The sequence below is a fragment of the Thamnophis elegans genome, chromosome 2 (assembly GCF_009769535.1).
Source record: "Thamnophis elegans isolate rThaEle1 chromosome 2, rThaEle1.pri, whole genome shotgun sequence".
In the NCBI taxonomy this organism is placed as follows: Eukaryota; Metazoa; Chordata; class Lepidosauria; order Squamata; family Colubridae; genus Thamnophis; species Thamnophis elegans.
This window is the reverse complement of record NC_045542.1, coordinates 161,450,392-161,464,156: the sequence shown is the minus strand read 5'-3', so window position 1 is coordinate 161,464,156 and position 13,765 is coordinate 161,450,392. Positions and strand designations below refer to the sequence as shown.

The 13,765-nt window shown below is 48.2% G+C and overlaps 1 protein-coding gene across 2 annotated transcripts; it reads right to left on the bottom strand.

Annotated features, from left to right (window-relative positions):
* Positions 1–255: 255 nt before the first annotated feature.
* LOC116502777 (zinc finger and SCAN domain-containing protein 31-like) lies at positions 256–12,069 on the bottom strand. Of its 2 annotated transcripts, none has more exons than XM_032208705.1 (4): positions 11,934–12,069; positions 9,848–10,687; positions 5,650–5,728; positions 256–1,621 (listed from the first exon to the last, which is right to left on the bottom strand). In XM_032208705.1, the coding sequence occupies exons 2-4, from the start codon at positions 10,547–10,549 to the stop codon at positions 882–884; spliced, it is 1,521 nt and encodes a 506-aa protein (XP_032064596.1). In that variant the 5' UTR covers positions 10,550–10,687; positions 11,934–12,069; the 3' UTR covers positions 256–881. The 2 variants fall into 2 exon arrangements, with proteins under 2 accessions (XP_032064596.1, XP_032064597.1); XM_032208706.1 differs by having other exon boundaries at positions 256–1,618.
* Between the last annotated feature and the right edge of the window lie 1,696 nt (positions 12,070–13,765).

The window sequence follows — 13,765 nt, the reverse complement described above, 5'->3', positions numbered from 1 at the left end:
CAAACAGCCCGTCTGCCACCCGCTAAAGGCAGCTGGCACTGGGCGTTAATGGTCATCTTCAGCTGAAGAAGCAATGGTTGCTCTAAATCATGGCCACTTTTAAGACTGGTGGACTTCAACTCCCAGAATCCCTCAGCCAGCCATGCTAGAATTCTGGGAGTTGAAGTCCCGAAGTTTAAAAGTTGCCAAGTTAGGGAAATCCCTGCTCTTTAAGGCAGGGATGTCAAACTCCCGTCATTGTCACATGACATATTGGGACTCCCCCCCCCCGTTCGCTGAACCAGCCGTGGGCGTGGCCAGCATGTGACGCATCCAGCCTGTAGGCCGGAAGTTTGACAAAAGACTTTCTCCCTCAGCTTCAAGATGAAGAAACCATCTGGCCCAGAATAACTGGTCTTCCTAACAAGGCCTTGCTCACTTCCAGCTCTCCCCCGATTTCGGTTTCGGGCAATTCAAATTGCTCACACCGTAGGGAGTCACGTCCTGAGAGAAGCTGCCATCCCAAATGGAGTCATCGTAGGCCGAGTTGCCCCATTTTCCAAACTGATCGATCGGGCTTGGGGGCGAGGGATTTGCCAGAAGGACCGTCTGCCGAAATGAAATCCAGCTGACTTTTTTTGGGGGGGGGCAACTTCAGTGAGCCAACCTTGCATGGCGGTGAGACTACTGTGGATCTCATCCAGCACCGGGTCATCTGAAGATGCTGACGGGGCCCTGAACCCAAACCCAGGAATGATCATTTCTGTTCCCCACCGCCGCCCTCCCAGATGAGCTGAAAATTGCCGTGGATGCAATTCAGATGAGACGTTTGATGAACTCTCCTCCCCCAGGAAAAGTCCAAGGAGGAGGGGCCGCTAACCAACTCTCACTTGTGCCCCCGCTCACTCCCCCGAGTGTGTCTTTTTGTGTGCGATCAGGTAGAGGCCTCGGGTGAAGCTTTTCCCGCAATCCAAGCACTTGTAGGGCTTTTCGCCCCGGTGCGTCCGCTCGTGGGCCGTGAGGTTGGAGCTGCGGCGGAAGGCTTTCCCGCAGTCCGCGCAGCTGTAGGGCTTCTCCCCGGTGTGAGTCCGCTCGTGGACAATGAAATCCGAGCTCCACCGAAAGCTCTTGCCGCAGTCCAAGCACTTGTAGGGCTTCTCGCCCGTGTGAGTCCGCATGTGGGTGGTGAGGTTGGAGTTCCGGTTGAAGCTCTTCCCGCAGTCGGCGCACTGGAAGGGCTTCTCGCCTGTGTGGATCTTCTTGTGGCGGATGAAGTGGGAACGGTGGTCAAAGCTCTTCCAGCAATCCTGGCACTTGTAGAGACGCTCCTCCGTGTGGATCCGCCGGCGGAGGACGACGCAGCGCTTCTGCCGGGGGCTCTCTTGGATCCTCTCCTGGAAAAGGATCCCGCCGAGATCTTTGTAGCCCACTCGGCACGGGATCGCTTCGGAGCCTCTTTTGGTCGGAAGGGACCCTGAAGACCTTTCGGGCCTCATTAACTCGTTCTCCGAAATTTTGCCCAATCCGGGCCGTGGCAAGAGGCCGTCCTGGTTCTTTGGGAGTGACGTTCTACCGACAGATTCTCGGTAATCTTGGGCCCAGAGAGGTGGCCGCTCCTGTTCATTCAACAGCCTGCCCCCTGCTGGAGGAAGAGTAGAAAGACATGGTGAATGTGTGCATAAAGATTACAGGTAGACTTGACCTGTTCCAAGGTTCCGATGCGCCCCTCCCTGCCCCCCTATGACCACATTGGGGAGCTCAGCAATCAGCCCACATTTACCACTTGTTTGCAGAGTCCCGTAGTCGCATGCATACAATTTACATTTTTGCCATTAGTGTCCCAGGGGTTGGGGACACCTGTTCTAGTCCAAGCCCCCCCCCCGCCTTTCTCAAGCAGGAAATCCTATGTCATTTCAGACAAATGCTTCTCTCCTTTCTGTGAATCATCCTTTAATTAAGTTTCTGCCACTCCTCCAGGCTTTTTCAATAAATCACTTTAGTTTTCACCTCATCTGTGTCTTCATTAACTCTGAGTCCAAGATCTGCATGTTGACTCTGGCAAAACAGCAGGTCCTCAACCTATGCCAGAATCACCTAAACCAAACAGTCCTTGGTGCTCTCTGAGCTTGTTTTTTCCTGGCAGAGATTCCATTACCCTAAAAAGTATTACCGTATTTTTTGGAGTATAAGATGCACTTTCCCCCCCTAAAAGAGGCTGAAAATTTGGGTGCGTCTTATACTCCGAATGTAGCCCTGCCCACCTGCCCTCCCCCCCCCCCCCCGGCCTCCAGACAATGGCTTGCGTGTTTGGGCTCCGCGCCTCACGTTTTCAGCCTGCAAATGCTCAGTTGGAGACCCGTTCAAGGCTATTGGGATAGCCAGAGCACAGTCACGTGGCTGTGATTTATAAAATTTGTGGCTACCAGCAAAATTCTCATAGCAAACGATGCATTTGTTTAATGACTGCAGGATTCACTTAACAACTGCCTCAAAAAACAAGTTGTCAAATCGGGTGCAGTCACATGGTGATTTGCTTAACGGTTGTAATGACAGAAATAGCAGGCTCAATTAAGTTTTTCTCCTCCCACTGCAATCTTTATATATATATATAAAAACGGCTGTGTGTCCCTGTATGTTCCAGCATAACTCTGGAACACCTCAAGCAATTTCAACCAAATTTGGTACACAGATGACTTACTCCCTGGAAACAAATACTGGGGGGGGGGGTGTAAGACACCCCTAACACCTCTCGGGGTGTATGTTCTGTTAAGATACAGCCTGTTGTGCCATACTGGCTTCTACTGTACAGAGCAGTGGAGTTGCCATGGTAACATCTGCACAGTACTCCACAAGGTGGCTCCCTCTGGTAAGAGGGAAAATCCAACATTAGAAATTATGTTTGGTCTGGACATTTTCCCCCTATAAATAAATAAATACTCAGCAATCGTATTGCATAAAATTGCAGAAGGGCAGCCATCTAAGATGGTTGATTTCTGCCCAAGACAATCCCTTGACCCAGGTAGTCCTCGGCAATTTGAGCCCAAAATTTTCATTACCAAGCGAGACATTTGTTTAAGTGCATTTTTGCCCCATTTTACGGCCCATCATTTTTTTATTAAGGTTTTTTTATTTTTGCCTTTCAAATCCATTCACAAATATACATTCTTATAATTGCTATTTAACATTTGTCTGTTCATCACTATTTTTACAAATATATATATAATACAGTTTGGGTCACTTTCTTGCCTCCATCTTATTTTGCAACAACCTTGCTCCTTCCATCTTCTCAACCTCTCTTCTCTGCCTTCTTCCTTCCTCCTTTCTTCTTCCTCTCTCTTTCTCCCCCTCCTCCTCCTCCTTAACCTCTCTCCACCCTTCCTTCTTCTGCTTTACCCTTTCTTCCTTTCCCTCCTCATCCCCCTCCTTTCCGTTGTTGTCCTTATTTACTTTCTTTGATGAGTTCTCGGGATGGTTTTTCTGCCATCCCAACTTTATATTTTCATACAAATAATTTTCTCTATTACATTTTACTTCTAATATTAATTCCACTTGTATCATTTTTCCACTTATATACTATCTTATTCCCCCCCCCGAATTTAATAATGTGCCACCTGAGTTATTTAATTCTTGTTTTGTTCCTTTCTCTTTCCATTCAAGCCAATCGTAAAATTGCCCCCATGTCCTGTCGTAAAGTACGCTGATTCCTCGACCTTTTCTTTGGTGAGTGAATCACTGCGGTTGTTGAGTTAGTGACATGACAGGGTTGTGAAGTGAATCTGCCTTCCCCATTGACTTTGTTGGTCAAAAGGTCACAAAAGATTATCACGTGACCCCGGGACACTGCAACCGTTGGAAATACAAACCAGTTGCCTCTGGATTTTGATCACATGACCATGGGGATGCTGCAAAAGTTATAAGTGCGAAATACGGTCGTAAATCATTTTTTTCAGTGCCGTTATAACTTTGAACGGGCACTAAATGAACCATTGTAACTTGATTATCTAAGCTAATAAATACACTGTAGTTGTTTTTTTTTTCATCATCTATAATCTGACAAATGTATTGATCGATGTGGACTGTCAACTTGGGGTTAACCCTTATCAACCACATATATCAATAAATGAACGATGCAAAATGTTCCTAGTTTATTTGTAAGCTCAGAAAATTTTAACTGCGGGGTGGCTACGAGTCCAAAGTGACTCCATGGCACAGAATCAATCAATAGATCTGATCGGCTTCTTTCCCACTCCTCGTCTTCCGTTTCATTTGCTGCACATACCCCGGCCAATAGAATAACAGAATTGGAAGGGACCTTGGAGGTCTTCTAGTCCAGAGATCACAAACCTTTCGGACCTCAGGGACCACTAAATTCATAATTTTAAATCCCACGGGCCACTAATACAATCTGCCTAATGACCGGGTAGGTGGGCGTGGCAAGGTGGCCATGTGACTGGGTGGGCGTGGCCAACTCGTTGTCACTCACGTCGAGGGGCGCCTCGCCAGCCTCCACTCGCCCCTCTCCTGCCAGTCACTCATTGCCTGCCCGCCCAGGCTCCTTAGGGCCCCAACAGGAAGCAGTTGTTGGAGCTAAGCAGCCACCATGAGTTGCCCAAACAGCTGGCTCAGTTCAAATTGGAAGAAGCACCTCACTGAGGACTAGGAGCATAGGCTTTCCAAGCAGAGGGAAGACCTGCGGGAGTGCAAGGCCAGGTACCGACGCCTGGAGGCTCAGTGGGCTGTGATGGTCAGCCAGTTCCAGGCCATGATGCAGTCCCACTGGAACAAGGCCCTCCGGCTCTTTGCCACCAGCTGCACTTCCCTCCAGCCTTCGCCCAAAGCCCCCCACCAGGAGGCTGAAGCAGACCCCAAGTAGGAATTTCTACCCCCCTCCAACCCACACAAAAAGACCCCGAAGGGGGAGATTCTCTGCAGCCACCATTGCACATATCATTGCACATATCCATCCCAGGCATGACCTAACAAATGCGCGCACGACAAAAGCACGCCAATGAAACCTCGTCGAGAAAACCGCAACGTCATCAGCGTGCCCACAACAGCGCGCCGATAGAAGCACGATTTAAGTTAAGGTAAGGTAAGCGCGATTTAAGTTAAGGTAAGGATTAGGTTGAGGGTTAGGTTGAGGGTTAGGTTGAGGGTTAGGTTTAGAACTCGCGGTTATTACTTGTTCGTTGAAGGTGCACTTTTGTCAGCACGCTGTTGTCGGCGCGCTTCTGTGCTCATTCGTTGGCGCGATTTAGAACTCACGGTTTTCTCACCGTGGTTTCGTCGAGCGCGCATTTGTCGGTGAACCCATCCCAGGGGCTGTAGTTTGAGGACCCCTGATTTGGTCCAATATAAAAAATGCAAATCATTTTTCTGTGGACCACCAAAATTTTCTCACGGACCACCAGCTAGTGACTGCTGTTCTAGCCCAGCACCCGATCCCACCCCGCTAAAGGAGGAGATCCTGTACCATCCAGCCCAGTGGGGGCCCGATCTCTTAAAAGCCTCCAGAGGGACCACCCATTTTGGTTTATTTATTTGATTTTTACCGCACCTTTATTCCTACTTCCCGTAAAACAACAACCCTGAAAGGTGGATCAGGCTGTTCTATCAATAAATTAGAAGACACTGTGGCGGGGGGGAGGGAAAACCCATCCTTTACAGTACCTAGTTTTCGAGAGGCCCCCAGGCAGACTTGATGGATCTTTGGAAGATTCACCGTCATTTCCTCCAAGCAAGCCTGACCCTGAAAGAACAAACAAAGGACCAGCCCGTCAGTTCAAAGGAACCCGTGATACTGAAACAAAAAAAAAATGGAACAATTTGACAATATAACATTACCATCCTGTTTTTTTTATTAACCCTGGGAGGGTAAACTGAATGACAGCAGGCCCAGCCTTCTAGCCAAGCGAAGCTGAATTTGGAAAAATGAAGCGAGTCAGGCCAGGTTAGGCTTCGAAGGGGAGACCACAAGGAAATCTCTAGATAGGAAATCAGAGGGGGGGGAAATCATCCAGAAGAAAATGATGGCCAAAAAAATATATATTCTAATGCAGGTAGTCCTTGACTTAACAACCATTCATGTAGTCACCTGTTGCAGCAGCCAAATCGGAGGAGGAGGAGGAGGTGTGAGAGTCAGGGTCAGCATCCAGACAACCTGAGAGCTTTGAGGGGTAAGAGCTGGCAGAGACAGAGGTAGCACTTGGCCCATCCATCCATCCTCAGATGGAGAGTCAACAGCCCCCAAGTCTGGAGGTGGCTGATGAGGAAGAGAAGGGACAGCTGGGTCCAGTGCCTGAGGTTCAGATGTGCAGAAGGCAGAGGAGAGGAGAACAGTAGAAATGTATGGGACGGTCCTTGGGACGGAAGAGCCGCTGCTGCTAGCGAAGCCGTACCCTCGCTCTGGGGATAAAAGGCAGGGTGCGGAGATGAATAGATGTGGCAGAGAGCTAATTCATCTCCCTGCCAGACAGACTTATTAGCCTGCGATGAGAAACTTTTTGCCAGGGCTCAGTGCTTGAGGTTCAGATGTGCAGAAGGCAGACGAGAGGAGAACAGTAGAAATGTATGGGACGGTCCTTGGGACGGAAGAGCCACTGCTGCTAGCGAAGCCGTACCCTCGCTCTGGGGATAAAAGGCAGGGTGCGGAGATGAATAGATGTGGCAGAGAGCTATTCACCTCCCTGCCAGACAGACCTATTAGCCTGCGATGAGAGAAAAACTTTTTACCAGGGCTCAGTGCCTGAGGTTCAGATGTGCAGAAGGCAGAGGAGAGGAGAACAGTAGAAATGTATGAGCTGGTCCTTGGGACAGAAGAGCCACTGCTGCTAGCAAAGCCGCACCTTAGCTCTGGGAATAAAAGGCAGGGTGCGGAGATGAATAGATGTGGCAGAGAGCTAATTCATCTCCCTGCCAGACATACTTATTAGCCTGGGTGAGAGAGAAACTTTTTGCCAGGGCTGCTGGCATTCCTAACAAAGGAACGATTGCTTCAACTACAGAGGATTTGCCGAGTTTGGAGAGCTGGGTCAGAATATGAGCATTTAAAGTTACAATGGCACTGAAATTAGCGTCTTATGATAGTTTTTCACTTGCCACCTTTGCAGCATCCCCATGGTCACATGATTAAAATCCAAACGCTCGGCAACTGGCCTGTATTTATGACGGTTGCAGTATCCTGGGGTCACATGGCCCTCTTTTGCGACCTTCCGGCAAGCAAAGTCAACGGGGAAGCCAGATTTGCTCTACAACAGTGTTGCTAATTTAACAGCACTTAACACTTAACAACTCTGGCAAGGAAGGTCGCAAAATGGGGCAGCACTCACTTAGGCCACTGTCTTGCTCAGACAAATAGAAATTTCAGACTCGATTGTGGTTGTTAAGTCGAAGACTACATGTATTGCTGCCAAAAATGTGCTCAAAAGCCACCAGGATTCAGATTGTGAGAGATTTAAATTTAAAAACACTTTAAATTTTGGGAAGAAGAGGGGAAGGGTAAAGGGGAGGAAGGGGAAGGAGAGAAGGGAAAGGAGAGGAGGAAGGAAGGAAGGAGAGAAGAAAGAGAAGAAAGGGGGGTAGGAAGGAGGGAGGGAAGCAGGGAGGGAAGCAGGGAGGGAAGGAAGGAGAGAAGAAAGTAGGGAAGGAAAGAGGGAAGGAAGGAGAGAAGGAGAGAAGAAAGGAGGGAAGGAAGGAGGGAATGTAGGAGAGAAGGAAGGGGGAAGGAAGGAGGAAAGGAAGGGGGAAAGGAAGGAGAGAAGGAGAAAAGGAAGGAGAGAAGGAAGAAAGGAAGGAGGGAAGGAAGGAGGGATAACAATTAAACAATTGTAGTCAAATGGAGGTATAATGATGGTAATATGTATAAATATCTGAGTTAAAATAAAAAAATAAAAAAATAAAAACACTTACGACCTCCAAATATGCAAAACTGTCCTGAATTAAATTGCTGACAGTGTGGTAGATGAAATTCATATTAAGCATTTATATTCATGAGAAGCCTGGTTCAAATATGTTGGCAGGTTTCCTAAAAATGCCCTAATTGATTCATGAGTGTGGAGCCAAGTTTCAATACAAAACTAGTCATTTATTAGGAGCATCTTAGGCAAGACCTTTTCGCAGTCAAATCTAAGCTTTGTTTGAGTTATAGCTGAACTTTACTCCTCCCTGTTCCTTCCCTTCGCTCAGTCTGTGTCATAAATCACATTCCCCAATGAGGTGCATCCCTCCCAAGCCTGCTGCAGTAATCTGAAATCCGACTTCAGCCGACAATATGCGTGGAATGCACTGCCCCTCCCTTCTCTCACTACGGCGGTGTTAGGAGTTGACATATGTTCTTATCGGCTGTTATGAGAGCGTGTGGGTCAAAAAACTTCCCAACTTTTTCTGGGAATTACAGATTATGAAATCAGCTCTTCCTTACTACTGTAAGGGCCCTTGAGATGTGTGGCACTACAGTTCTCATCAGCCACAGCCAACAGGGGCCATCCCCAGCTAAGCGTGGCATTGATGGGAGTTGTAATCCAAGCTATCCAAAAAGCACCCATTCACAAAAGTTCCTTGGAAATCAAAATCATAGAGCTTTAAAAAAGATCAAACTTTTCTGCCTATCTTTTCCAAAACACGAAGGGCTCCATTTGTTGTATTAATGGCGCTACAAAACGGGAGTAGCCAGGATGAAACCTAAATCTGACATCATTTCACCTACAATTCAAATTCAATTAAATACATGCACCACCTTGTATTTATTGATTTATTTGCAAATTCCCACTGATGATTTGCTAGATTCTCCACCTAGGCAACTCTAAAGATGTGTGGATTTCAACTCCCAGAAATCAGCACGGCTGGCTGGGGAACTCTGGAAGTTGAAGTCCACCCAGCCAAAGCGGTGAACAACACTGCCTCAGTTAAGACAGTCAGTTTGGTGCAGTAGCCTGAGCTACAAAGGAAGAGACCCTGAGTTCTAATCCTGCCTTAAGTATGAAGCCAGCTGAATGTCTAGAGGAGCAAGTCCCTCTCAGCCCTAGAAAAGAGGCAAGGAAAATTCATTTCCAAAAATCTAGCAAGAAAACTATAGGGAATTGTCTATGCCAGAGGTGTCAAACTGGATTTCTTTTGAGGGCTGGATCAGCATTGTACTTGTCCTCCGCGGAAGAACAGTGCTGCTGGAGGCCGGGAAAGTCGAAAATGGGCCAGACGGGGACCTCCGCAAGACCTCCGCCCTTTTGATATTTCCAGGCCAGATATAAGCGCTCCACGGCATGATCCGGCCCATGGGTCTTGAATTGACACCCCTGGTCTGTTCCGTCACCAGGAGTAAAGACTGATTAAAAGGCACAAAAAATGTATTACTGTATTTTTCGGAGTATAAGACGCACCTTTCCCCCCTAAAAGAGCATGGGAATTTTGGTGAGTCTTATACACTGAATACAGCCATTTTTGGCCTCCCAAAGCGCCCCCCCCCTGCATCCAATTTTTGCAAAAAATGGGCCGTTTTTTTGCAAAAATTGAGGGGTTTTTGCCTTCCCTCAGCCCCCAGCAGCACTCTGCAGGCTTCAGCAGGGCTGGGGCAAGGCAAAAACGGAGCCCCTTTTTTCTTAATTACCTCTTCAAAATCTTGGTGCATCTTATACACTGGTGCGTCTTACAGTCTGAAAAATATGGTAAATTGCTAAGCATTTTTATGAGCTTTGGGGGGTTATCCTCAGATTTTGCAGGAGGCACTGATATTGCCTCTTGCATTAACCCTGGCTCAGGGGCACAGTGCAAATGTTCCCCAAACAGTCCATCACAACTACAGGAGATTGACACAAGCTCCATAGGTCAATCCACCAAGACAAGGTGGAAAACAGGAGATGGGACCAACGCTCACCAACTGGGCCTCCTTCTGCCTTAGGAGGAAGCCCTCAGCAAGGGCCACCGCCTGGGCACAGCTCTCCGGTCCCCGGTCCCTGACGCAGCCTTGGATCTCTGGGGGTAGAATGACCAGGAACTGCTCCAGCACCAGAGTCTCCAGGATCTGCTCCTTGGTATGCCTCTCTGGCTTCAGCCACCAGTGGCAAAGCTCCCGGAGACGGTTGCAGACTTCACGGGGTCCTTCGGCATCCTGGTAGCAAAAATGCCGGAACCGCTGCCTCTGGGCCTCCGTGTTCCCGATCTCTTCCCCGCAGACTTCCTCCTTCACTTTCCAGCCAAAGACTGGCGGGGTTGTCCCGCCAGCGGGCTGGACCCGTTTGGAGTCACTAAAAGCCACCAGCTCTGGCAATGGAGGGGAGGCCCAACCAGGATGTGGGGCCTGTACCATCTTCAGGAAATTCTGCCACTGGGCTTCCCAGCGCTGGGCCAGGCCCTCGTCCGGTTCCTGCTTGATCTGCAGTGGGGACCCCCGTCTCGGTACTTCGGTGGGGCCGCCGGCCTGGACGACGCAGGATTCTTTCTGGGCACGCTCGGCCAGCTTGGCGCAGGCTGTTTCCTTCTCCTCCATTTTGACTCTCTTCCCTTGAACAGCCTGGGCTGGGAGGTGCAGGGACAAGGGAGCGGCCCTTTCTTTCCGGATGGCTTTGCTGGAGGCCATGGGAGGGGTTCTTATCCCATCTCAGGCCCAAACTGGGGTTCCTTCCTTGATGTCCACCAGGGAGCTCTTTTGGGATGGTGGAGGTCAAACTTCCCCCAAACTCACACCAATACTGCCAATGGGGCACAGCTTTCTCCCCTGTGTCAAAGAAAATAAGAGAATAAATTGCGGCAAGGATTGCCTTTGCCCAGAAATGGAAAAACAAATTAACCCCAAGCGAAGATAAAATAATAAGAAAGATTATGGACTGTGCCGAAATGGACAAACTAACTAAAGAAATCCAGGGAAAAGAAGAATCAGAATTCTACCAGATATGGGATAAATGCTATAGGTGGATGGAGGAAAGAAACAAAAATCAATGAAAGAATATTACAAAACTCAAAAATAATAGTTATGAGTAAAATAAGAGGGTTAAGAATGGTGAAATCCAAATGAAACACAATAGAAGGGGAAATAATATAAGGTGAGCGGTATCGATTGATGATTGCTATTATAAAAAACAGGAAGTTCCTGTTCGTACTGTATTGTATAAATGTGGTGTACGTCTAACTTTTGTGTGTGTGTATTATACATGTTTGTTAATAAAAATCTTTATTAAAAAAAGAGAATAAATAAATGATGGTCTAAAACAGTGGTTCCCACACCCCACAGGGGGGCAATTTGATTTTTAATGGGGGGCAATTTGAACCTTGTTTAAACCAAGCTCATGGCCTTTTAGGCTTCCTCCAGTGAGTAGAGTTCACTTTTTGAGTAAAGTAAGGATTATATGTCACAGGGGAGGCATCACGGTTTTAGAGATGCTTAGGTGGGGCATGGCCAAAAAAAAAGCTTGGGAACCAATGGTCTCAAATCATTGTTTCTCAATCTTGGGCACTTGGAAGACCAGCATGGTTGGCTGGGGAATTCTGGGAGTTGAAGTCCACAAGTGGCCAAGGTTGAGAAACAATGGCCAACAAACTATAGTTCCATTTATCTATATAAGATCTATCAGATAAAGCATCTTCTGCAAATCGGATCCAACATATTTGGCCGAAAACACCACTCTCCCCTCTTAGCACAACCCTCCCCCAGAGCAGGGGGCTTCCAGCGGGGTGGGATGTCAACCTCCATCCTCCCCAGCCGGCTGAGCACCATGGGATCGGGATCCAACCCTTTCCCGAAGACCGGTTGCAAGCAGATCCCAGCCCTTTGCAAGCCTTTTCTCCGCGGGGGTCGCTGGGTTTGCCCCACTTGCTATGGAGGGGGTGGGGGAGAGTCGCTTTGCAGCAAAGGTCTCCCCCCCAAAAAAAGGTCTTTGGATAGACGCGTTATCAACCCCGCGGAGCAAATCTTGCAATCTCCCGTTTCTGCGCTTTTGGGGGTGGGGGGGTGGGGGTTCACTCACTTGGGCAGCGGGTCTTCTTGCGCCCCTCAATGCCTCCGGGCCCCCTTCGCCCCGCGCAATTGCAAGGGCGAAATCCCCGAGAGACGCTCTCTGCAAAGGAGCAGCAGGAATGGAGGGTGAAGGCGGAAAAGGGAGGGAGGGGGATGCTCCTTGCCAGGGACCCCCCCCCCCGCAGCCAAGAGCAGGGATGGCCGCTCTAGCAGCCGGCCACTCTATCGGATTAACCCTTCGGCTGGGTCCCTGCAGCGCTGCAATGCCCTGGGAAGAGGGGGGGGGGATTTGCCTCCGGCAGAGCCTAGGGAGGGGTCGCGGGGAAGGGACTGAACGGAAAGGCGGGGAGGCCCAAGGGACAATACAATACAATACAATACAATACAATACAATACAATACAATACAATACAATAGCAGAGTTGGAAGGGACCTTGGAGGTCTTCTAGTCCAACCCCCTGCCTAGGCAGGAAACTCTATACCGTTTCAGACAAATGGCTATCCAACATCTTCTTAAAGACTTCCAGTGTTGGGACATTCACAACTTCTGGAGGCAACTTCTGTTCCACTGATTAATTGTTCTAACTGTCAAGAAATTTCGCCTCAATTCTAAGTTGCTCCTCTTCTTGATTAGCTTCCACCCATTGCTTCTTGTTCTACCCTCAGGTGCCTTGGAGAATAGCTCGACTCCCTCTTCTTTGTAGCAACCCCTGAGATATTGGAAGACTGCTATCATGTCTCCCTTAGTCCTTCTTTCTGTTAAACTAGACATACCCAGTTCCTGCAACCGTTCTTCATGTTTTAGTCTCCAGTCCCCTAATCATCTTTGTTGCTCTTCTCTGCACTCTTTCTAGAGTTTCCACATCTTTTCTACATCGTGGCGACCAAAACTGAATGCCATATTCCAAGTGTGGCCTTCCCAAGGCCTTTTAAATTGGTATTCACACTTGATTCTATCCCTCTGTTTATGCAGCCTAGAACTGTATTGGCTTTTTGGCAGCTGCTGCACACTGCTGGCTCACATTTAAATGGTTGTCCATTAGGACTCCAAGATCCCTCTCACAGTTACTACTATTGAGACAGACCTGGATCACTTAAGAATCATCCATAGACGTAGTGTTCCAATATTTGAGGGGCTGCCACAGTGAGGAAGGGGTCAAGCTATTTTCCAAAGCACCCGAAGGCCAAACAAGGAATAATGGATGGAAACTCACCAAGGAGAGATTCAACCTGAAAACAAGGAGGAACTTTCTGACAGTGAGAACAATCCACCAATGGAACAGAAGTTGCCTTCGGAAGTTGTGGGAGCTTCATCACTGGAGGCTTTCAAGAAGAGATTGAACTGTCGTTTGTCAGAAATGGTGTAGGGTCTCCTGCTTGGGCTGAGGGTTTGGACTAGATGATCTATAAGGTCCCTTCCAACTCTGTTAAATCTCTCTTTCACCTCAACCTACCTTACAGGGTTGTTGTTTAGGGACAATTTGTTTAGGCTTAAAAACAGTAATTGAGAGAGGGACCTTGGAGTCCTAGTGGACGATTACTTAAACATCAGTGTGTGGCAGCTGCTTAAAAAAGCTAATACAATCTTTGGTTGTATAAACAGAGGCATAGAATCAAAATCAGTATTAGCAACAAAGATGATGAGTGGACTGGAGTCTCAAACATATGAAGAACTGTTGCAGGAACTGGGTATGTCTAGTTTGATGAAAAGAAGGACTAGGGGAGACATGATAGCAGTGTTCCCATATCTCAGGGGTTGCCACAAAGAAGAGGGAGTGAAACTATTCTCCAAAGCTCCTGAGGGCAGGACAAGAAGCAATGGGTGGAAAACAATAACAGTCAG